This window comes from Notamacropus eugenii, chromosome 6 (genome assembly GCF_028372415.1).
Source record: "Notamacropus eugenii isolate mMacEug1 chromosome 6, mMacEug1.pri_v2, whole genome shotgun sequence".
Taxonomy (NCBI): domain Eukaryota; kingdom Metazoa; phylum Chordata; class Mammalia; order Diprotodontia; family Macropodidae; genus Notamacropus; species Notamacropus eugenii.
Genome location: NC_092877.1, coordinates 330,968,467 through 330,995,031, shown reverse-complemented (window position 1 = coordinate 330,995,031; position 26,565 = coordinate 330,968,467). Strand labels below are relative to the sequence as shown.

Below are 26,565 nucleotides of genomic sequence, written 5' to 3'. Positions count from 1 at the left end.
TGACTGATTGGTTGGCTAGTGCCTTTTGACCTGTTGCTTTTGAGAATTTCCTGGTAAAGAGAGAGAGGCAAACAGAACTGGACCAGGCCTAAAACGATCAAGTACAGCTATAGGCTGTCCATTTATACTGTTTCTGTTTTGCTGGTGTACTGACCCATCAGGAACACCACTAGGGGGTGGAACTAGCATGTGTTTTAAGTTCCCCGTTCTCTTAGGCATCTCAGACACTGCAGCTTTAACTAATGTAATTATACAACACATGCTCATTGATAATGAATGAATGAGTACTTAAATGCCTACTATGTACCAGGCTAGGTACTGGAGACACAAAGACAAAAAGCAAGCCATCTCTACCCTCAAGAAGCTTGCACACTATTGGGCAAAGGACATGAATGTAACCAATTATGTGCAAAATTTATTCAACATAAATACAAGGTAAATGTTAGAGAAAAAGCCACTAGTGGGGGTGAGGGGAGAGGAGAATCGGGTGGTACTTGAGTAGCAAGGGATTCTAAAAGGTAGAGGTGAAGGAAGGTATTCCAGGCACAGGGAATAATGAGTACAAAGACATGAAGACCAGGTTATGGAGTGTCATATGTAAGGAACAACAAGGCTACATTAGCTGGACCACAGAATGCAGGAAGAATAATGTATAATTAAGTTGGGAAGATATTTGGAAGGAAAGGAGTTTATTTTGGATCCTTGAGGCCAAAGGAATTCTACTAAAGAAAGAAGCTGCATCTGAAGAAAATCTCTTTAGCAGCTGTGAAGAAGATGGCTTGAACTGGGGAAAGATGAGACAGGAGGATCAATGAGGAGGGTTTTCAATAACCCGGGCAAGAAGTGATGAGGGCTTGAACCAGGATGGTTGCCCTTTATTAGAAGGAAGAGATAGGGATAATGAAATGGAAGATTTGACAACTGGTTGGATATGTAGGGTGAAGGAGAATAAGGATTCTTACATAAAGCCAATATTACAGTCTTAGGGGACTAGAAGGATACTGCTACTCTTGACAGAAATAGGCTAGTTATAAAGAGGAGTAGATTTTGGCGGGGGCAAATTTGTTTTAGAGATGTTGGGTATCAGATGCCAATGGGACAAACAATTGGAATATCTAATAGGCAATTATGGATATGTGATGAGAACTCAAAAGAATCCCATAACACAGCAATATATGTATACAAAATATTATAGATGGGATGGTCAACATGTCAGGGCAGGTCTAGGATGAAATTACTGTTTATGCTGAGTAGCAATACACAGGGCATATTTAAGTAACAGAATTCTTCCTCTCCCTTCTTTAGAAGTGTATCTAAGAGGACAGAAATAAGAGCCATGCCACAGTTAATAAAAACTGGTTTTAGGAAAACTCAGTCTTATTGAAAATGACAAATGGGCAGTTATCTAAATAACATTTTAGCAGAATCTCACAACTGGAAGGGACATTGCGGTCCAACCTAGACATCTAAACAACAGTGGACTTTACAACATACCTAATGGGTTATTCAGCAAATAGGGAAAAAAAACCGTTTGAATAATAGGTATTGGAAGAAGCTACAGGGGTAGTTCTTGATAAAGCTGCCACTGACAGCAGTTTGTATGCTTATTACAAAACTGACAAAAGAATTTTTAAGATAATTACATTTTAAGAAACAGAAGACTGAAACCTATTATTTTCCCTCTCTAGATAAATAACCAAACCAATCATTTTAAACAGTATGAGTTTATGAACTGGATTCAATTTTGCAAGTGTTTAAGTATTCTTCTGGAGGTATATGTACAAAGAGAAGCACAACACAGGGTAATTGGAGGAAAGAGAGGACATTAATAACTGGAGGAAGAAGGGAGGTCTTTGTAGAGGAAATGGCAGCTGAGTGAACCCCAGAAGACAAGGATGCTGAGAGGCAAAAATGAGGAGAGCAGGCATTCCAGATGTGAAGGACAGCAGGCATTCCAGATGTGAAGGACAGCACACAGACAGGGGATGGAGATGGAATGTCAGTTTCATGGAACAACCGACTTAGTTTTGAGCAGTTTGGCTACAACAGAGCTTACAGAACAGGAGGAACATATATTTCAGTTTGTGACATTATTCAAGATAATAACAATGCTGATGGGGATGTCAGCTATAAGTACATCAATCAAGCAGTAAGATTTAAGGCATTTTTAAGACAGGTTTTTGGCTCAAAATGTAAAAATTTTAATATGTAATTCATGCTGAATGATCAAATACTATGGGTCAGTAGTGGAGTTGTAGTTGGTTTTGTTTTTTGTTTTTTGTTTTCATTTTTTTAAATTTAACTTTTAACATTCATTTTCACAAAATTTTGGGTTCCAAATTTTCTCCCCTTTTGTCCCCTCCCCCCACCCCAAAACACCGAGCTTTCTAATTGCCCCTATCACCAATCTGTCCTCTCTTCTATCATCCCTCCCTTCCCTTGTCCCCATCTTCTCTTTTGTCCTGTAGGGCCAGATAACTTTCTATACCTCATTACCTGTATTTCTTATTTCTTAGTGGCAAGAACAGTACTCAACAATTGTTCCTAAAACTTTGAGTTCCAACTTCTCTTCATCCCTCCCTCCCCACCCATTCCCTTTGGGAAGGCAAGCAATTCAATATAGGCCATATCTGTGTAGTTTTGCAAATGACTTCTATAATAGTCGTGTTGTGTAAGACTAACTATATTTCCCTCCATCCTATCCTGCCCCCCATTGCTTCTATTCTCTCTTTTGATCCTGTCCCTCCCCAAGAATGTTAACTTCAAATTGCTCCATCCTCCCATTGCCCTCCCTTCCATCATCCCTCCCACACTGCTTATCCCTTTATCCCCCACTTTCCTGTATTGTAAGATAGGTTTTCATACCAAAATGAGTGTGCCTTTTATTCCTTCCTTTAGTGGAATGTGATGAGAGTAAACTTCATGTTTTTCTCTCACCTCCCCTCTTTTTCCTCCACTAAAAAGTCTTTTGCTTGCCTCTTTTATGAGAGATAATTTGCCCCATTCCATTTTTCCCTTTTTCCTCCCTATATATTTCTCTCTAACCACTTAATTTCATTTTTTAAAGATATGATCCCATCCTATTCAATTCACTCTGTGCTGTGTGTGTGTGTGTGTGTGTGTGTGTGTGTGTAATCCCACCAACTACCCAGATACTGAAAAGTTTCAAGAGTTACAAATATTTTCTTTCCATGTAGGAATGTAAACAGTTCAACTTTAGTAAGTCCCTTATGACTTCTCTTTGCTGTTTACCTTTTCATGCTTCTCTTCATTCTTATGTTTGAAAGTCAAATTTTCTTTTCAGCTCTGGTCTTTTCATCAAGAATGCTTGAAAGTCCCTAATTTCATTGAAAGACTATTTTTTCCCCTGAAGTATTATACTCAGTTTTGCTGGGTAGGTGATTCTTGGTTTTAGTCCTAGTTCCTTTGACTTCTGGAATATCATATTCCATGCCCTTCGATCCCTTAATGTAGAAGTTGCTAGATCTTGTGTTATCCTGATTGCATTTCCACAATACTCGAATTGTTTCTTCTAGCTGCTTGCAATATTTTCTCCTTGACCAGGGCACTCTGGAATTTGGCCACAGTGTTCCTAGGAGTTTCTCTTTTTGGATCTCTTTCAGGAGGTGATTGGTGGATTCCTTGAATACTTATTTTGCCCTCTGGTTCTAGAATATCAGGGCAGTTTCCTTGACAAATTCATGAAAGATGATGTCTAGGCTCTTTTTTTGATCATGGCTTTCAGGCAGTCCCACAATTTTTAAATTATCTCTCCTGGATCTATTCTCCAGGTCAGTTGTTTTTCCAATGAGATATTTCACATTATCTTCCATTTTTTCATTCTTTTGGTTTTGTTTTGTGATTTTTTGGTTTCTCATAAAGTCATTAGCCTCCATCTGTTCCATTCTAATTTTGAAAGAACTATTTTCTTCAGTGAGCTTTTGAACCTCCTTTTCCATTTGGCTAGTTCTGCTTTTTAAAGCATTCTTCTCCTCATTGGCTTTTTGAACCTCTTTTGCCAATTGAGTTAGCCTATTTTTTAAGGTGTTATTTTCTTCAGCATTTTTTTGGGTCTCCTTTAGCAAGGTATTGGCCTGCTTTTCATGCTTTTCTTGCATTTCTTTCATTTCTCTTCCTAGTTTTTCCTCCACCTCTCTAACTTGATTTTCAAAATCCTTTTTGAGCTCTTCCATGGCCTGAGCCCATTGAATATTTATTTTGGATGTTTGGGATACAGAAGCCTTGACGTTTATGTCTTTCCCTGATGGTAAGCATTGTTCTTCCTCATCTGAAAGGATGGGAGGAGATATCTGTTCACCAAGAAAGTAACTTTGTATGGTCTTATTTTTTTTCCCCCTTTTCTGGGCATTTTCCCAGCCAGTTACTTGACTTCTGAGTGTCCTCTCCACACCCACCTCACCTCCAGATCCACCCAGCCAGAGCTTGGGGTCTGAGATTCAAATGCTGCTCCCCAGCCTCAGGGCTTTTGGTGGGGGCAGGGCTGCTATTCAGTGTGAGATTAAGTTCAGGTGCTCAGGTGGGGGCAGGGCTGCCACTCAGGGCTCAGTTCCCTCGGGGGTTTATGCAGAGACCTTCAACAATGGATCTGAGCTCCTGCCTGCTTTGGGAGCTCAAGTCCACTGCTGCCTCCACTGCCGCCTCCACTGCTGCCTCTACTGGTGTCTCCTGCCTCCACTGCTGTCTCCTGAGGGGGCCTGAGTTATGGGGACACCCCACTCCCCTCTCGATTAGCCAAAGAGACTCTCTCACTGACCTTTGCTGTCTGTGGGTGGAGGGACCTGCCCTGTAGCTGGAGATTCTGTCCCTGGAGCCTGCTCAGATCTGCTCCTCTCGGTGCTGTGGCCAAGGCAGGGCTGGACCCCGCTCCAGGTGCGTGACAGACCTTTCCTGTCGGTTTTTCAGGTCTCTCTGGAACAGAAATCTCCTCCACTCCATTGTTCTGTGGCTTCTGCTGCTCCAGAATTTGCTGGGAGTTCTTCTTTACAGGTAATTTATGGGCTGTGGATTAGGAGCTAGCATATGTGTATCTTTCTACTCCACCATCTTGGCTCCTCCCCCTGTAGTTGTTTTTAGAGTATGATGTTAATTCATTGTATCAGACACATATAAAGCTAGATACAATTTTTGGAAACTTTTTCCCCAGGAAATAACCACATGAGAAATTGCAGCAAATTACCATTTCAACATTGGAAAAATAATGATTGATGATTCTGTTTAAATAACAGAAAAGTCAATGAGGAGGGAAAGAAGCCCTATCTTATTTTCTTGAGAGAGCAGGTAGAACATATGTCACAATTTAGGGTCTAGAACAGGGATGGGGAACCTTCACCCTAGAGGCCATATGTAGCCCTCTAAGTCTTCAAGTGTGACCCCTTGAATGAATCCAAAATTCACAGAACAAATCACCTTACTAAAAAGATTTATTCTGTAAAACTTGGACTCAGTCAAAAGGCTGTACCCACATGTGGCCTACCCCTGGGACTCTAGAACATCTTAATGTCAAAATTATCCAAATTATTTTGGAAAGGCAGCATAGCATTATGGAAAGATAATTTGACTTGGAGACAGAAAACCTGAATTCAAAGCATGCCTCCATCCCTAATGGGCCATGTGATTTTGGGTAGGCCTCTTAGCTTCTCTAAAGCTGTTTCCTCATCTATTACATTTGTATACCCAGCACTTATCACAGTACCTTGTATATAGTGGGCACTTAATAAATGTTGAATCTGTACAATTGAGATAATACCCATCCTACCTTAAAGATGGTATCAAGAATGCATTTTGTTGATTGTAAAGCACTACATAAACGTCAGGATTTTTTTCAATATTAATTCACATATGTGGTCATATTTCTAGAAGAAAGGATGTCATCAGACTAAGAAATTGCTTAGGAATGCAAGATGATGGGGCTAGGATTTCCATAAAAATAGAAAAGAGCAAGGCAGAATTGAAAAACACACTTTGGGTATGTGTACTGGGTAAGAGGAAGTGGTTCTTAGCCAGAAACCCATTAAAATGCCAACTTTCCAAAACAGAAGGCTAATTTCTGGAATGGATGCCAGACAAATAGCCAGTAGCTATTAGCTGCTTGACCTCAAGATTAGACTGGGGTGAAACATGGCCAGTTTACCTTATGTACTAACTTCATTTTCATATTTAATTTAATCAAGGTATTATCATTTTCATTTAGTTTTATTTCTTTTCTGCTTTTCAAGTACATTTTAATACAACAGATAAACATTATGCCAAAGTATAATCCAAAGTCAAATTTTATTTTTTTCTTACAATGCTATCATTCAAAATATACTCCCATAAGTAATTCATGCACACGCTAGGTGCTCAATAAATATCTTTTTTTAACCATGTATTATTTTTAGAATGAATGAAAATCCTGATGTTAAATCCCAAATGGGATGTGCATAATTTTATAGTAGACAAAATATATAATTTTACAATAAATATTTTATAAGAATTCACCCCAAAGAGGGAGCACTTACAGTTTGATAATTCCATTAAAAAAGGAAAAAGGAAGAAACATATTATACTTAAAACCTCTATTTTATGATCCCTGGATCAATAATGCTTATAGACCTAGGGCTACCTGCACCCTATGTCCATAAGACTAGCTAACATTCAAGTGAGAAGATTATGCTTAACTTCCACTTAACGGAAATCCTACCTTGCATGGCAGGAGTACAACAGATTTTTAAAAAAAAATTATACTCCTTACAAAGCACAAAATAACCAAATATATTATACTCTTCAGCAAAAAACCCCAAACCACTTTTCCATTGTAAGCAGGAAGAATCATATACAAGTAAGCACAGTCATACTTGTGTAAAATATTTTGCTACTTAACACAATAAATGAAAGATAGTTTAAATGTAAAATAAACTTCTGCAATAAATATTGTTGGAAAACAAGATTTTCTTCAATATTCACAGAAACAAAAGTTATATTGTAACCACAAAGAAAACCATTCTAAACCCTTATTTTTGGTTTTGTTTTAAAAGTTCTAGGAGCTTTCCCCAGTTTAAAGAAAAAAGCTGTGGTAGCCCATATAAAGTTGGATTCCTAAAAAGTGAACACTAAACTCAGCTATATCACACTAATTTCTTTACATCCTTAAAACCAATAGTTCTACATTCCATATGTTTCTCTCAGAGTAAAATCAATCAATGTTTACTTTTAAATATTTGATTTAGCTTTTGAACAACAAATGTGGTCACATCTATTCCCCCACTCAAAAAAAGATAAGAAAGCAAAGCAAAACGCTAGAGAATTTTGTCTGCTAAATTGCCCCTACTAAAATCCATGTTCAATGGATTTTTTTAAACTATATACATATTTTATATAACACACAACCTATGAATCTTTGAAGAATGGCATTGACGTTATTTCTACATTCCAACCCACACCTTAATAAATTTAGTTGCAAATTATATAAATATCATGGCCTAGAAATAAGCTAATTTCTTGGGTAAAACATAGCATATTTAGAAGTCCGGAAGCCAAGTAAGTCCCTTATTTCATTTCGGAATTTTGACAGATCTTGGCGTAGTTCATTGAGGTTTTCTACAGTTGCCTGATCGGTGCTTTGCATCTTCTGTCTCATGGAAGTTAAATAACGGTGGACTAAGCAGCACATCACTTTTTGGTAGTTTTCATCTCTTTTTTGTTTCAGGTTTCTCCACTCCTTCAAAATAAAGAATAATATATCTCTACTAACGATGGTTATTTATATATTTGTGCAAACAAGATATATTTAAAGTTTTTTGACAATACTCAAATATACAAATATATAATCCTATAAGTTTAAATACTTCTATCCATAATATTCCTGTAACTACATGAGTCACTTCATACTCTTTCATATTTGTTTATTTCAAACTAATCTGTGGAAGTATGAATAATTAATGTGATATCACTGCAACATGTACTAAATTATTTATTCCAAGAAAAAGTCCTTTCTTCTATGATATAATTTACAGACACTTTATAGCATTTTTTTTTGCAAAAATGTGCTCAGAAAATATAAAAACATTTAACCCCTAATTTGAAATTAAAAATAGGCTTTAAAATACTGAGATTAGCAATTACTTTGCCTTCATGGCATTTTATTAGCTGAGTCTAATTTTTAAATTTAAACGAAACTTTATAGGCCAAACCTAAATTTGCACAATTTCTTACCTTTAAGCTGTTTTGCCGTTTGACCTTGCCCTTTGATGTATGAGAGCAAATCCACTTATTGAGGCTACTTATTAGATAACAAATGGTCTTGGGAGAAGGAATGATATTGAAAGGTGGAGGTAGTGTACATTTGTCATCAAAGTAGCTAAGCCACAATTTAGCACGGGCAAATTTCCATTCTTTGTCCTCATGATTCTGTAATGTAAGGTATATGAAAAATGCTGTTGAAAAATACATATTGAAAATTCCTCTGTGTAGCCTTAAATTATCAATTTCTCTAGATACATTAAAAGATAAAAAATAATTTACCTCATTACCACATACTAATGGTATGGAAATTCAATAGACATCATTTATATTGTAAAAAATTTCTATTAAATGCTAAAATATATACCATTCTAAAATTAATGACTACAATCAAGGCTACAATGATACTATCCTTCATATTTTCTAACTTCATATTTTCCTTTTTTGTTTCCTGACATATTTTCTAGATTTAATATTAACTGAGAAGTACAAAGACGTTTTAGAATAATGGAGCACTTACTGCTATCAGCTGAAAGCTTTTATGAAGCATGGCCACTAACAATTTAGTTAGAACGATAACAACCACGACATTGTATGTACCAACAATGACAGCTCCAACAAAAGACTGCAGTTCTTCACCATAGCTAAATCTTGTGACGAAAATTGCTACATGAGCTAAAGAAAAAATATACCAGAACAGAGCAAAGCAAGTGCCAATGAACCTGAAAAGATAATGACATGTTTTGTTAAACAAAACAGCAAAATAAATAAATCATTTCTATCAAACTATTTAAAGAAAATGTTAATATTCTAAGAATAAATGCTTAATAAATGAAATTTATCCAAATTTTCTTATTCTGGTTTACTTAAACAAACATACTTTGCTTCAAAACAAAAACAAATACATGGAAATTTGGATTTACAACAAGATAAAAGATACCAATAAGTTTATTGTAGAACTCATAATAAATTTTTAATAACAAAGTCTATAGAATGATTTTAAATTATTTTATTGGTAAAATTCAATTTTCAAAAAAATGTATTTATAATGTGAAATCTGGTATGTTACAGAATAAGTTTACACAAGCAGGTCATAATTACCTTAAAAATGCTATATAATTCTAACTATAAGGCTAAATTGTCTTAAAACTTTATGAAACTTTGCATGATTCTGCCAAACTAGATCATCTCTTATTAAGAGATTAATATTTAGAACTCAATTACAACTAGGATTTTCTAATGGCTCTGGTCTAACACTTCATTCCAGGAATTTTCTAAGACATCTATAACTATCATTCACTCTGCCCCTCCACCCTGCAAACCCCAAATATATTAACTAATAGAAACTATATAGTCCTGATTTAATTTCCCTTTTCTTTTCATTAAAAAAAATATTAAGGGTTGATTTTAATCTGAGAACTAAAAATGATGAATTCCTCATAATATATAATATATACACAATTTTTGTGAAGTTTAAGCTAAAAAGATGAAAAATGTAGTGCCTTGAATTCTCTGGTATTTGAACTCACATAATCTATGTTTAAAACATACTAATTTTTCTTTAAAAAAAATCCAGTTTTTTTTAGTCCAAACCAAGCCCTAGGAGATCAGGAATAGGTTGGTTTGAAAGAGATGAAGGGAAAATACAACCAATCTTCAAACCCCTAGTAAGGTCCTTGAGAGCAGGAGTTATTAATTAACTTAAAAACATGTTAATTTTTCTAAGGCAGCTAAGTGATATAGTGGATAGAGTGCTGGGCCTGGATGCAGGAAGACTCATCTTCCTAAGTTCAGATTCAGCCTCAGACACTGTGTGGCCCTGGGCAAGTCACTTGAACCTATTTGCTTAAATTTCCTCATCTGTGAAAAGGAGCTAGAGAAGGAAATGGCAAGTCACCCCAGTATCTTTGTCAAGATAATCCTAAATGGAGTCACAAAGACTTGGATACAACTGAAAACAACCAAATAACAATTTTCTGAAATTATCAGTCATACAATAAGGATTTCTTGAACTCCCACTTAAATACTGAATTATTTCCCAAGGGCGACAAGCAAAAAAATTCAATCCACATTAGCTCAGCTTTTTTGAGGGAGAGGGGAAATGAGAAGATTCATATCATCAGTTCAAACACAGAAGAATGGGAGGGTGGGGAGGCAGAGCCAAGATGGCAGAATAGAAAGATGCACAAACTCTAGCTCTTCCCCCATAGCCCATAAAACACCTGTAAAAAAGGACTCTCAGCAAATTGTAGAGCATGAGAAGCCACAGAATGACAAACTGAAAGAGATTTCCAGCTAAGGATAATCTGGAAAGCCAGCAGGAAAGGTCTATTCCATGGGACACTGAGTGGAGAGGAGCCCAGCCCTCACCACGCAGCACCAGGAGGAAAAGGACTGAAATAGGCCTTTGGGGCAGAATCCCCAGCAGGGAGGGTCTCAGATCTCTCAACCCACAAGTGCCAAAGAAAGCTTTGCAGGTCAGTAAGAGGGCATTCCTAACTGCGTGAGAGGGGAGCAGGGACCCCCCTCAGCACTGGTTCCAGGCAGCGGCGGCAGCAGCAGTGGTGGCAGCAGCTGCAGTGTCCATTTGTGAAGCACCCTGCAAGTCTTTTGCAAAAGACACATATATAGCCTGTATTGAATTGCTTGCCTTCTCAGTGGAGAAAGGAGGGGAGGGAGGAAGAGAGAGAAGTTGGAATTCAAAGTATTAGAAGCGAATGTTGAGAATTGCTATTGCATATAAGTGGGAAGTAAGAAATACAGATAATGGGGCACAGAAATCTATTTTGCCCTATAAGAAAAGAGAGAAGACATGGTTCACAGTTCTGGGTCTCAATCCTAGCACACTAGAGCTTGTGGTCACAGAGGAGTGGGGATTTGGTCACAGTTCCAAGGCAGAAAAGACTGCTTGTGGTTGCTCACAGACCAGCCCAAAGTCTAGAAAACTAGTAAACATACCTCTCCTTAGATCATACTAGCTTGGAAGAATTGAAAGTTTACAAACTGTCAGAACTAGTTCTGAAAACAGCAGCATATAACACCTGAAGCTTGGGACAGTACCTCCTCCATCCTGGGAGCAGAGCCCAACTTTAATATAAAGCTAAAAGTGAAGAAACAGGCTGGAGAAATGAGCAAACAAACAAAAAGATCGTGACTATAGAAAGTTACTATGGTGACAGGGAAACTCAAAACACAAACTCAGAAGAAGACAACAAAGTCAAAACTACTATATCCAAAGAGCCTCAAAGAAAAATGTGAATTGGTCTCAGACCCAAAAATAATTCCTAGCAGAGCTCAGAAAGGATTTTAAAAATCAAATAAGAAAGGTAGAGCAAAAATTGGGAGAGGAAATGACAGTAACAGAAGAAAATCATGAAAAGAGAGTCAACCGCTTGGTAAAGGAGGCACATAAAAAACAGTGAAGAAAATAACACCTTAAAAAACAGAATAGGTCAAATGGTAAAAAGAGGCATAAAAAGGTAATGAAGAGAAGAATGCAATCAAAAGTACCATTGGTCAAATAGAAAAGGAAGTTCATAAGTTCAATAAAGAAAATAAATCTTTAAAAATCAGAATTGGGCAAGTGGCAGTTAATGCCCCATGAGACATCAAGAAACAATAAAACAAAATAAAAAGGAGAAAAAAGAAAGAAACTGTGAAATATTTCATTGAAAAAAACAACTGATACGGAAAATAGATCAAGGAGAGATAATTTAAGAATTACTGGACTACCTGAAAGCCATGATCAAAATAAGAACCTAAATATCATCTTTCAAGAAATTATCAAGGAAATCTACCCTGATATTCTAGAACCAGAGGGTAAAATAGAAATTCAAAGAATCCACCAGTCACCTCCTGAAAGAGATCCTAAGATGAAAATTCTCAGAAATTGATATCCAAATTTCATAACTCCCAGGTCAAGGAGAAAGCAACATGAGTATCCAGAAAGAAACAACTCAAATATCATGGAGCCACAGTGAGGATAACATAAGATTTAGCAGCTTCTATATTAAAAGATCAGAGAACTTGGAATATGATATTCCAAAAAGTAAAAGAGTTAGGATTATAATCAAGAATCATCTACCCAACAAAACTGAGTATAATGCTTCTGGGGCAAAAACAGACATTCAGTGAAACAGTGGACTTTCAAGCAGATCTGATGAAAGGACCAGAGTCAAACAGAAAATTTGACTTTCAAATACAAGACTCAAGAAAAGCATAAAAAAGGTAAACAGGAAAGAAAATGATAAATAAGTCAATAAGGTTAAGCTCTTTACATTCCTATATGAGAAGATGATACTTGTAATTCCTAAGAAGTTTATTATTATTAGGGCAGTCAGAAAGAGTATACACTGACAGAGGGCACAGGTATGAGTTGAATATGATCAAATGATCTCTAAAAAAATAAAATTAAGGGCTAAGAAAGAGGAATGCACTGGGTGAAGGGGAAAGAGAAAGGAAGAATGTGGGTAAATCATCTCACATAAAAGAGGCAGAAAAGAGCTTTACAAGGGAGAGGAAGATGGGGGAGGTAGGAGGAAGTGCTCAAATCTTACTCTCATTAGAATTGGCTCAAAGAGAGAATAACATACACACTCAAGTTGAGTATAGAAATCTATCTTACCCTACAGGAAAGTAGGAAGGGAAAGAGATAAGAAAAGGGGAAGGGAAGATGATAGCAGGGAGAGCAGACTGGTGCAGATGGTTGACAGAAGCATAACACTTTTGAGGATGAACAGGGTGAGAGATTGTAGGATAAATGGGGAAAATAGTAAGAAGAGAAATACAATTAGTAATCATAACTGTGAAAAAAATTTTACAGCAAAAACCTGATAAAAGCCTCCTGTCTTAAATATATAGAGAACTAAGTCAAATTTATAAAAATAAGAGCCATTCCCTAAATGATAATTGGTCAATAGATATGAACAGGCAGTTTTCAGATGAAGCAATCAAAGCTATCTATAATCATGTGCAAAACTGCTCTAAATCACTATTGATTGAAAATGCAAATTCAAACACTCTTTAAGGTACTACCCCTCACCTCTCAGATTGGTGAAAAGAAAAATGACAAATGTTGGAGGTGATATGGGGAAATAGGACCTAATGTACTATTGACAGAGAAGTAAACAGATTCAACCATCCTGTAGAATAATTTGGAACTATGCCCAAAGGGCATAAAACCCTTTGACCCAGCAATACCACTACTAGGTATAAAAAACAAAAAGGGAAAGGACCTCTATGTACAAAAAATACTTGCAGCAGATCTTTCAGTGGTGATAAAGAATTGGAAATTAAAGAGATGCCCATCAATAGAAGAATTGCTGATCAAGTTGTGGCATATGATTGTGATGGAATATTATTGGGAATATTATTATTATCATATGAAAGGATGAGCAGGATGCTCTCAGAAAAAGTTGGAAAGACTAACATGAACATCATGATACAAAGTGAAGTGAGCAGAACCAGGAGCACAGTGTACATAGTAACAATAAAACTGTATGATGATCAGCTATGAACAACTTCACTATTCTCAGCAATAAAATGATCCAAGACAATTCCAAAGGATTTATGATGAAAAATTCTATCCATCACCAGAGAAAGAACTGATGGAGTCCAAACGTAGACACAAGCATACTTTTTTTACTTTATTTTTCTTGGGGTTTTTTGGTCTGCATTTTCTTGTAAAATATGATTAACATGGAAATATGTTTTACAAGACTGCACATGTATAATCTCTATAAAATTCCCTGCCATCTTAGGGAGTGGAGAAGGGAGAGGGAGAAAACTCAGAATTTTTTTTAAAATGAATGTTAAAAATTGTTTTACATGTAATTGGGGAAAAAACAAAATATTAAATAGATGATTAAGAAAAAGAAAAAAGTCAACAACTCACGAATGGAATGTGTCATTGCTTTGCTGTTCACAGAAAATTCCTGCACAGTCCTTCTGTTCTTGAGGAGCTATATAGCCTTTGTCATATAGCTGGGTTAGTCCAATTGTGAAGGAAAACAAGACGAGAAGGAACATTCCAAGAAATTTTCCAAAGTCTTGCAACATTTGTCCCATTGATATCTATGAAATGTATAAAACAGATTTTCAAAACAAAAGCTATTATAAATTATAAACTATTAAATGCTTAGGATGCAGCCCACAAATGATGAGAAGAAATGGCATGACATACAGACTGCTCATCTCTTTCCACATGAGTTGTGTGACATCCAGCAGCCAAAAATACATTCCAGTAAACTTCACTTTGGTTATATCAAATAGATTAAGGGGCAAGCAAATTTTGTGTTTTTGTGATTACCTGCCCTACTTTCCTTGAAACAGAGTCAGTTCTGTAAAAGATAATATTACCACAGGATTCCAGTTTTGCTTAGTTCAAACTGAGCCCTAGGAGATCAGGAATAGGACTGGTTTGCAAATAATGAAGGGAAAATACCCACAACCAATCTTCCAAACCCTAAAAAGTTCCTTGAGGTAGAGGCTGTCTTCTAGATTTGTAACCCTAGCACTTAGTACAGAGATTGGCACACAGTAAATGATTAATAAATGCTATTTAATTTATTATTCATTCAAAATTAGTACATCCCCCTAAATATCAAAAAGCTAAGAAAAGATGAAGTACCCCTTAAGACTAACCCACCCTCACAAACTCACTGTTGTAGGTTTGATCCACTATACAAGAAACAACCAGCATAATAACATTTATACTGCTGACCACAGATCTGATTTAATTGTGATCTAGTCTAAATAGAACTTTTGATAAGATTAAACTGGATACCTGTTATTTGAAATGCATTAATTCTTTCAGGCTAATAAAGGGGCATTTACTAACACATAAGCTCCAACATGTTATATATTCTGTTGGCCCCTCAATTCAACAAGCATTTACTAGGTACCTACTATGTGTCAGACCCTGGGCTAGGAAGTGGGAATAAAAAGACACACACACAAAAATCAAAATAGTTCCTGTCTTACAGAACTTACATTTTCCTGGGTCTGTGAAAAAAACATAAGTAAACACTAAATAATGAGGGAGTAGGAAAGGAGATCCCAATGAGGTAATTAAGTGAAGCAGTGCACAGAGTGCTGGGCCTGGAATCAGTAAGACTCAAATTCAAATCCAGCCTCAAACACTTACTACCTGTGAGACCCTGGGCAAGTCACTTAAAACCTTTATTTGCCTCAACTGTAAAATGGAGATAATAAGAGAATCTCTCTCATAGTAGGTTGTGGTGAGGACCAAATAAGACAATATTTGTAAAGTGCTTAGCACAGAACCTGACAGTAGGTACTACATAAATGTTTATTTCCTCCTTTCTTCCTTCCATTAGTAACTGGTAGGAGCAAGGAATACCTCCTATGCAAGGTAGCACTTGAGGTTCACTTTATTATAAAACTAAGATAATCTCATAAAGCTAATTTTATCATAAATGGGAAGTCTCCATTTTGTGAGTGGGTTATGCCACAAAAGTTCATTTGTAAATAAGTTTGGAATTAAAAATAAATTTTCCTATGAATTCAGCTGCTATAAATGAGTTTGGGGGAGGTTAAGGGGGGGGGATGGTTTCTCTTCACCCACCAGCACAGTTAGTATTACAGGAGGAAGGTGCTGCCTCAAACACATGTATTAAATATGCCAAATGTTATTTTCCGCCAGTAGACTTTAAACTTATACTTACTCTTTTCACAGACTCTTGTGTATAAGGGGAGAATATGTCCCAGGTTTATAGGGTTGATATTTTATAGTTACTGTTTTCTAAATAAATGCCTTTGCTTTGGGCTAACTGACTAGTGGCTGGTTAGTGATGGTAAATTCATAATAGTGAAGGCTTGTGAGCTACAGTTTTAGGAGTGCTAACCTACCTTTGAACATAGGAGCAATCACCCCTTTAGTACCCAATCTAGTAATTTAGTTACCTTGTTTTTAGAGAAAAACTGTTCATAGTTTGAAATACTATCCTCTTTTCTAATCTTTGGATATTGAAATATTTGTGTTTGTTGGTCATTGTTAAGTTTATATTTGAAAATTTAAAATTAAATTAAAAGGGGGAAAATTAGTACAAAGTCAGACTAAAGAACAAAAGTGAGAAAAAGATATGGTATGCATTTAAAATAACTCCATCCTGACCCTGTTTAAACAAATTATGAAACAACTAAATATGGGATGTGGATAGAAGAAACAATGCATACACAATACAGTAATTTTATACAGAAGTTCAAATAATGTAAATCAATTGCCATACGAGGAAACAAAAAAGCCCAAAAGTGCCTTAGAACAAATGCTTGAATTACTTGCTAGGCACAGACACATGGTGACAGCCAAGGACAACATCAGTTTAGAATATAAACTGATTTTTAAAGTCTTATAGAAAATGGAACAGAAAAAGGAGGAAAAGTAAGACCAGTTTATTTTTATTGGAGAGTAAAATTTACATTTAAGGAGAGGTTGACGGGATTCTAAGCAAAGTTATGCAAAGGACATTTAAGGATGAAAATGACTAGCCAATAAAGGAAAAATGGGAAGGATTCCGAAGATTTTTATGAAAAAATCTTTTCACCATAAAGAATACTCGGAACTCTTAACATTACTTCCAGAAGTGCTTATAGAGGAGGTAAAAAAGGCAGTAAAGAGAACAAAAATGAGAAAAGTTGTTGGATTAGACTAAGTGTGCACAGAAGATATCTGTGCTTTAGACAACCCCAGTTGTATCCAAAGTATCCAAAAGAAAGGAAAATCCCAAAGGCATGGGAAAAATCTCAGACCTTATTAATATACATCCCCTCCCCAAAGGTGACTGAGAGATCATCAACTGACCTGTATGTCTACTTTCCCATCTATAGGAAATTTTATAAGAACATTCTACACATGCATCAAAGAGATCCTTGATAAGCATATTAGCAAGGAAGAAGCAGACCTCTGCAAGACATGTTCTACAATTTACGTCAGCTTTACCATAGCACAAGTGACTGAAATATAGTAAGAACACAAGATTTCAACTGTGCTTACTATCTGTTGAGTATAAAAAAATTTGTTTTGATAGATTAAAAAAACTACCTTAAACACTGCTAATAAGGCTTCTCCCACATACATAACAAAATAATGCAGACTGTGAAAGATATGGCAATAAAAATAACTGACAACACCCAGTGATTTTAATATCTGATAGGAAATAAAACATATGTTTGCAGAAAAAATTCAACATTATCATGAGCAAACACTGAATATGTACAACCAGTTGGATTCAGAATTAAATATGATTTGGGTGGATTAACTATGGGAAATTAAAGTGCTCTTTTAATTAGTCCAAACTTCTCCCTGACATTAAGGCCCTTCTTCTTAACACCAGTATTAATGGTGGCTGTGTATGGTTACTAATCAAGAAACATTATTGTCTCTGGTGATCATGTGGAGAAGCAAGCAGTTGAACAGCCCACAGGTTCCATTAATATTTTCATCCTATCAAAAGAAAGTGAGGGAGGTCTCCAGAACATTGAGTTGACTCCCTCTGGTAAACATATGAGAGAATATGGATAAAAACCAAATGAGCAGGTATGGGCAGGTTTGTAATCTGCATTGTTGGTGGGAACATCCACCAACATGATTCATGAAATCATAAATTCATTAGAATTCTCAAATGTTATGAATTGCACCTTGGGTTCTAAGGTCTAATCTACCTTTCCTAATGTCCTTGGTAAATTTAAAGCAGAATAACACGTTAAATTTAGCACAGCAATGTAGTATGGTGGAGAGAGGGGCCTGAAGTCAGGAAAACTCATCTTCCTAAACTCAAATCTGGTCTCAGATCCTTACTAGCTGTGTGACCCTTAGTAGCTGTGTTACTTAAACCTGCTTGTATCAGTTTCCACATCTGTAAAATGAGCTAGAGAAGGAAATGGCAAACCACTTCAGTATCTTTGCCAAGAAAACCCCAAATGGGGTCATGAAGAGTCCGATGCAATTAAAATAACTGAACACATCATGTCAAATAGCGGAAGGTCAATGATCTACCATTTCAATTTGTACTATGTTCTGTGTCCTTTGACCAATCTTCCCAACTCATTTTATTTCCTACATTCAATAGTAAATGCCTCTCTAAATGACTATTGGTTTTGTGTGTGTGTGTGTGTGTGTGTGTGTGTGTGTGTGTGTGTGCGTGTGTGTGGTAAATTATAGCCCATAATAGGAAATGGAAAAAAAAAGAGCCCACACACAAAATATGCATCCAACAGAATTACTGAAAGATAGTATTTCTTGCTATCTCCTATGGGCAATGTTGTAAGTTTTCAGGTCCATGTTTCAAGGTAGGCCTCAACAAGCTGCCTGGGCAACTGTCTGCAGTGTAAGAACACCATGTGAGGCCCAGAAAAACCAAGAAGACTTCTTAACGTTCACTTGAATACACGATGGCATCCTTTTCTGATGCATGTTAAAGTTATCTCCTCTGTTTCTCAGTTCCCAAGATCCTGAGGCTATAACTAGTATGGACAGCGAGGTATTCTTTGTCACCTCTACTTCGAGATATACACTTTGGATTTTCAAACATAACTGGTTGAGAAGGTAAAGGAAGGAGAGAAAAAAGCCTTATTCTATGGATTATGTAAATATATTGGAACTATTTTTCTAAGTATAGAGGCCTGCTTTCATGGCTAAGGTTAGATTCTGAAAAACATTTCCAGATTCCAGAGACTCACTCCTCCATATAAGCGGATCTTATAAAGGGCTTCATGGCAAAACAAAGTATAAAGTTGACATTAAGTTTGTTTATGGTCTGGATTTCTGATTTGACTTTCTCGAGCAAAGTCAGCATACTCAAAATCATGCTATAGCTGAAGGAAACAGTTTAATATTTACTCAAAGATACTGTTCAAAACTTTACATACTGGAGTATCTTACTTCTATGCGATAAATCAGCAGGTATTCTGGTAGATTAGAATAGGCGCAAACAAATCATGGAGAACATAGTACCAATTTTCTACAACAAAATTAAATACATACAACTCTTCAAGAAGTCATGATTTCATTTAAAAATACCTTTTAAGCAGTAAAATCTGCATGGAAAATGCTCCCAACCAAAAGCAAACAGCAGACCTAAAGATTATTCATTTGGGTGAATAAGCAGATAGAAATATTTAATCACTCTATTACCTACAAGGGGAATAATGATAATAAGCATTCATTTAGACCTCTGAAACAATAAAAAAAAATTTTCCCAGGGATTCTGTAAGAAGAATTCTTTGTCACATACAGGTTATACTACATACACTCTGAGGATCCTTTTAATTCTAAGGTCCTATGACTGTACCTAGCTATTTCTCCGGATGACTATCAATTCTACCATGAATTCCTTTTAGTTTGATTATCATAACCAAGAGAGTCAATTTTAAGTACTTCTAGGTAGATTTTGCAACTTTTATTAAAAATGCAACTTTTTATTAAAAAATTTTACACATTTTAGGACAAAAAATTTTTCCTGAACATAGACAACAATGATTCATCATAGTTGTCTTTTAAAACTAATGGTTTTTTTAAAGATAAAATATCTCAAAATTTGAAAGTATTATTTTCTCTTTTTATGGTTGATTTCTGAAACTATATCCATATATTCCTGCTTTTCTAAGTGTTTCTAAATTGTGAATTTTAAGACTGAAAGAGGAAAAAGCTAAAAGGTCATAATTTATAGGCAAACATAAAGGGAATAAAAATGTTTGGGTACATTTACAATGCATGTTCAGACATTATAGACCACTATACAGACTACATGAATTCACAAATAATTAAAGCTGAATCTAAATTGAGTTCCTAAATTCAACATAGGAAAATGTGTGCTCTGATAGTGTTACCTGGTTTCAACTTTCGAACTACTAGGAAGGTATAAAGTTACATTTGTTAAATGAGGGCTCTAGTGAGAGAGTTCAGTGTATTTAGAGCACTCAACTGAAGCTAAGCTAACTAAATAAATATCAGCAGAGGATCAGTTAAGACTGAAGACAGAACAGAGTCTGTTCTAAAAAAAAAATCCTTATGGAATGAAAACTAGACTTTAATCTGTAATTAAGTTGGTGTGAATTGTGGTTCTGATGAGAAAAAACATGTCTGCTCAAAACAATCCTTTGAGTCATTTGGAAAAGTGCATTAACTTCATATTTCTATCCACTTGCTGAACAAATTATCTAATGTAAAAAGCTATTGGAGTTCAATTGTTGCAAGTAAGAAAAATAAATAGAATAGGATCATCACAGGATTATATTTTTTAAATAGATATCCTTCCCAGGAAATGATGATGATAAATATCATGGATATCTTCTTAGAAATTTTATTCTGGATCATTCTCTATTTTTTGGTCCTTCATGTATATAATAAACTGCATATTGCTGCTACTGATTTAAAGCTCTTAGCACACTAAGGGCCAAGGAAAAGCAAATATTTATATTTCAAAACATAGGAAATAAATGTAGTTTTGACATTTAAGCATTATTTGAAGTGACATTCAGAAATAATTTCTAGATCATTGTCCAGGCTCTCTCCTTTTGTCTCCTGCCAAGCTGTTTTTCTCTCTTTCCATAGCTATTACCCTTCCTGTCCTTTTTTCCCTCCCCCAGCCCTCTTTTTTAATTGTTCATAATAAGGAATTTCCTAAATATTTGTTAAGTAAAGATTTGTTTCTATTTTTGGCTAAAATATCAGATAAGTTAAATCTTTTTATTCAAAATAGAAACTTAAATGAAGCCAGCTTTATTTTGCTTTCACTACCTTCTCGGTCAGTTTCTAACCCTCTGGATTTCAAAACCATGCCCTCTCTTCTCCCATCCTGGAACCTCCTTCAGGGCCTCATGGCCCTGAAACACATTATTACTCCACCAGCCTATTCACCATGGAAGAACCCTCCACAAGGTCCATCTTACCTCCTCTTTTCCCATTAGTACGTTCCATCTGGAGCCTCTATTTTGTTAAGGGGGTAGGTCAGCCTGCCTTTATTCTCCACCTGGTTCTACATTCCGGACTTCAAAACAATGACCCCAAGTTACCCTCCCCCCCTTTTCAGCTCCCATTTGTGTACTGCCTTCCTCCATTAGCATGGAAGCTGCTTGAGAATAGGGACTCTTCCTTCCTCCCTCCTTTTCTTCTTCCCTCCCATTCCTTCTTTCATTTTTCTCTCTGAGTCAGAGACTCTCAATACACAGAATGGTTCTTCAAACACAGGCAGCCATCTAGACACATTTCTCCAACTATGGGCAGTTATTTCTCGACTATAATTTATCAAATACCTCCCCATTATTTCCCAATGTAGTCCTTGCACAAAGTTGATTTCCTTTCCATTAAGCTTTGTTTGTTCCCACATCTGTGTACCTTTGAAGCCTACCTTGACTAGAATGCAAATTCTTCCACTCTGCCACTCTAAATCTTATACTTTCTTGAAAGGTCAGTTTAAGATTCACTTCATTCTGACTAACGTGTTCATACCCATTGAACCAGACACTCCATTAATGGGCTTGTTTCCTAAGGAAGCCATTGATAAGAAAAAAGGCTCCATGACACCAAAATATTCATAGCAGCATATTTTGTGATAGCAAAGAACTGGAAACAAAGTAGATAACCATCAATTGGGGAATGACTAAACAAACTGTGGTACATGAAGGCAATGTTTACTACTGTACCATGAGAAATTATGTGCATGATATCAGAGAAGCATGGAGATGATATATACATGAACTGATGCAGAGTGAAGTCAACAGAGCCAAGAAAACAATAAACAGATGACTATAATAATGTAAATTGAAATAATAACTATACACCAAAAATTCAAAAGTGAATGTAACAAAATTACAAAACTTAAGCACAACTCATGAAGAAATAGGAAAGGACACTCCAACCTACCCCTTCATGGAGGTGGGAGATCCACAGGTGTTTCAAATTGCACATATTTTCAGACTTTTTCAATGTATTGATCAGTTGCGTTGATTTTTTTCCTCTCTAAAAAAATATCATTTGTTATATGGGATAGCTCTCTGGGAGGGGGAGAGCAAGGGATATTTGGGATAACTATGATGATGTAAGATATAGAAGTCATCAGTAAAATTTATTTTAAGAAAAGATTCATTTTATCCAAGAAACTATTCATGATTAAAGACAGACCTTTAGCAGCTAGGACTATAATCCCCACTATATATACTTGTGTGTATTATTACCTTGGAATTATTCTCCATTTCACATATGTATGCTTTTTTAAAAAATCTCCATCTGAATGCTAAGTCCCACAAATTCAAAGATCATATCTCTATTTTTGCAAATGCCATAATATAGTCATAGGAACATGAAAATATTAGGTACTTAATAAATGCTTGTTGAATAGATGACTAAATGACAATTGAATTCCACAGCCAGAAGAGAAAGGATCCTAGATAGTCAATAAAAATGACTTTCTAACAAAAAAATGAGCTTCTCAAAATATTTACATGTGAAAATATTTATACATGGTACATAGTTCCTCTCTTGAAAAATCTAGGATAAACAGGATATGATGACTCTAAAATGCACAATGTCACCCACAATGAAAGAGATGCAAAATAAAATAGCTTTGAGGAATTAGCTCACACCAATCAAGTTGGGAGAAATAATGAAAAACACTGAAACCTGCTATGAAAAGGGCTGTGAAGAAACTAGTACATTCATTGAATGGCATTGTAAATTTGTAGAAACCTTTTAGAGAACAGCATGATAATACAAAGTAAAAATTACAAAAATAATCACACCCTTTGACCAAATCGTTCTATTGCTGGGAATATATCCTGAAAGTGTTATCAAAAACAAAAACAAAAAAAAGTAGGCAGACATAGATTAATCTATTAATATATAGATCTACAATTAGATCTATATCTATCTATATGCTAACAGATAAATCTAATCACTTAAAACTGCAAGAATTTTGGGATAGCCTGAATTTTCAAAGATTTTTATAGCAAAATTATATGTAATCACAAAACAAAACAAAACAAATAAAAAAACACCAGTCCACAAAAACAACTATGGTAACCTAAATACCCAACAACAGGAGACTGGTTACATAAATTTTGATATATTAATGTTACAAAATATTATAATGAAATTAAAACAGAGATATGAGGGATAGAAAGAAATCTGAAAAGACCTTTACAAAATAATGCAAAGAGGAAAAAAAGTTGAACCAGAAGAAAAGATTACACACTAAATACAACCATAAAATTGATTTTTTACCAAAGTGAATGAATGGACAAAGATTCCTAACTGGAACTTTGAGGGAGCAATTAAAAAGTTATTATATTATTTGAAATGGAATTAATTTTAATTTTAATAGTTACAAAGTGAGATTAACTATGTGATATTCAATACTATCTTTAATATGTTAATTTCTATTACTAGATGACAATAGGAGCAAAGAAAGTATAATTGTAGGTCTTTCTGAATCTGTCCTTGAACTCATCCGTTCCTAGTAATTTTCAGATTTTTATGGCCATCACACTGAAACACATACTTGGGAATAGTTCATTTTCTTAAATTTTGTATAAACTGCAAGTTATTTACGACCACTGGGTGAATTTTCAAAACAGAAAACCAAGTAAAGAAGTAATTGAAATTTGGGCCATTATTTAAATAGACAATAAAGTAGAAACTAAGCTTTCTCAAATTAGCACAGACTGCAAATTCCATTTAGGTCATCTCTTGAAGAAATGTTATTTGTAGCAGAATCTGTTAGTGTACGAAGACTCACATATTGCTAAGAGTAAAAGAAACAACTATTTACTCAGACTTACCATAGCAAACATTGGGTGTGTCTTTTTTATTTATGATAAAATCAAACCTTATTCCAGAGGCCTTAGTGAAGATTTTCAATAAAAAACATTTTTTTCTTAAAATTGTTTGGTAACTGTCTTTTATCTTATTTTGATTAAGAAGCAGAACTTGATTTGGTGACAGATTTTTCCAAATAATTTTGATTTTGTCCCATTTAACTTAAGAAAATAAAGCAAGTTGCACTGTTAAGATTTAGTATGTGGCAATCTTGAGGCAGCTATTATTTTAAAAATGCTTGATGAGTATTTTTGCAAATAAAGTTGTGATTTAATTTATCTCCTCTTGCCCATCATAAATATATTTTGCTTTTTGAGATTGAATTTTAGGACTTTGCAGAATTTCATTTCGTGTAATAAGTGTTCATCACATACATATTATACTTGTAATCCAGAAGCCTGAAATGTGTATTTGGAAAGTGCTCTATAATTTTTATCAATAAAGATGATTGATAAAATTTTAAAAACATTAATTTCTAAAATTACATATGTACATATATATTTTAAGTAAGACAACATGTACAAAGTACTTAGTACAGTCCTTGACACACAGTACAATACTAAGTAAATGCTTAATCTCCTTTCCTTCCTCTTAAAAAAAAACAGGAAAAAACTAGGAAAATTTTTAAGGAGAAAAATTTGGATAACTAATAATGGCAGGAGAAAAGATCCGTAAAACTGGGAGATGGAATCTGTCATAAAATGAGTGCCCAAGAATGACTTTCTAAGAGGGAATCTAAAATGTGATTGTTACATGTAGGAATTTTCATATTTGTTGGTAAACTGAATAAAATCAAAAGCATATTTTGTAGATATCATTTTAGAAGAATTATCTAATGCCTGACAGAACAAACTGTTTTCATGTGAAAATTTAAAAACAGTCAAATAGACTATATAATAACACAAAGTAAAAAGATAATTTTAATTTATATATCATAAGGAATAGTATTGTAAAAAGAGTTTATAAAACATCTCTTGGATTAGATAAAAAATAAAATGTTATGACAGGAAAAACTCATCTATAAACACACAGAGGGACCATTTGGGAATTCTCTAACTTTTCAAACAATATAAATTTCTGAACATAAGGGGAAAATAGCAGAGAAGAAAAGTTTTCTACAGATTAAATGATGAATATAGGCATTTGAGTATACATAGAAATATCCTGCTTTTTTTTCTGGGAAAGGTCAGGAGAATCAGACCAAATAGCAGAGAAAAAATAAACAGCATATATTTCTATGAAGACCTTGAACAACTCTACTTTTTAAGTTTGGTGGAAACAGGACTTCTTTGTACTTCTTAAAAATAAACTTTTAAAAACCCTATGTCTTTTTGGCTGGTCTGAGATAAACATTTTTGCTATAAATAAAGATATATTTCTATTTACATGAAATTATCGAGGTTCTCTGTTTATCTGTGTTCATGTCACTTTCTCTCAATAAAATATAAGCTCCTTGAGGGTAGAGATTATTTCAGTTTTTTCTTTGTGTCCCCAGCAACCAGGACAGTCCCTGGCACGTAAAAGGCACTTACTAAACAACTTGTTGAATTAATGTTTTCCTGCTCCTTATTTCTTCTGCTTCTACAAAATTCCTCTCCCAAAATTCAAACCAATATTTCCCACATGGCATCCAAAGAATAGCAAGTTTTAGCATCTTTAAGCTTCAAATAGAAAATTTATATGTTTTTGAATAATTAACAAGTATACAAATGCGTATTGATCATCTGTCAATAAATAAATGGTTATAAGAAAAAAATACACCTCCAGACACAGAACACTCTATGGTGAAGAAGACCTAGCAGTGAGTGGGAAAGAAAGTTTGAATAGAGCAATAAGTAAATTGTTTTGTGGGAGTGGGTCATTTTAAGAGATACAAGTGTAACTATTCTAAATGTTACATTAATAGAAGCAGAAGATATGGATCTAATCTAAAAATGAGTCAATTGCAAACTCCTTATCTCATGGTCACAGAAATGCACTTCCAGTTTAGCCTGCATTCTTTTTGACTGCAAAGGGAACAAAGTGAAAAATTGGTTGAGTAAACTCAAATCCATCATTTTTGGAAAAACAGCTATTTAAAAAGCATCTGTGCTAGTGTTTAGCAGTGTCATTCTCACATTTAAAATAATAGTGCTCAATATTCGAGAGACCATTTCCTAGGTCTTTTTAAACTTTGTGAGTACTTGAACTGTCCACACTCTGTTTTCTAATTAAACATTTCATGAAACGTATCCTTTATGCCACTTCAACAACTCAACTAAAACACTTATAACCTACTCCATGCAAAGTACTATGCTAAGTGCTGAGGACGCAAAGAAAAACAAAACAATTTCTGCCTTCAAGAAGCTTACATTCTACTGAGGGGGGTACATAGATAACACATGGTATACACAAAAGAATACAGAGTCATTTCAAGAGGGAAAGATCACAGACAACTGGGGAGATCAGAAAACATTCATGTTGAAAATGGCATCTAAACTGTGGCTTTCAAAGGA

At 35.1% G+C, this 26,565-nt stretch overlaps 1 protein-coding gene across 5 annotated transcripts in view; it reads right to left on the bottom strand.

Moving 5' to 3' along the window:
• Nucleotides 1–6,272: 6,272 nt before the first annotated feature.
• TRPC1 (transient receptor potential cation channel subfamily C member 1) overlaps nucleotides 6,273–26,565 on the bottom strand; it is a 77,854-nt gene continuing 57,561 nt past the window's right edge. For all 5 annotated transcript variants that reach the window (XM_072618199.1, XM_072618200.1, XM_072618201.1 and 2 more), the window contains 4 exons: nucleotides 14,132–14,310; nucleotides 8,759–8,960; nucleotides 8,212–8,406; nucleotides 6,273–7,717 (listed from right to left, as the gene is read on the bottom strand). In XM_072618199.1, the coding sequence (XP_072474300.1) occupies nucleotides 7,490–7,717; nucleotides 8,212–8,406; nucleotides 8,759–8,960; nucleotides 14,132–14,310 (804 nt within the window). In that variant the 3' untranslated portion in view covers nucleotides 6,273–7,489. The remainder of the gene's footprint in view (nucleotides 7,718–8,211; nucleotides 8,407–8,758; nucleotides 8,961–14,131; nucleotides 14,311–26,565) is intronic.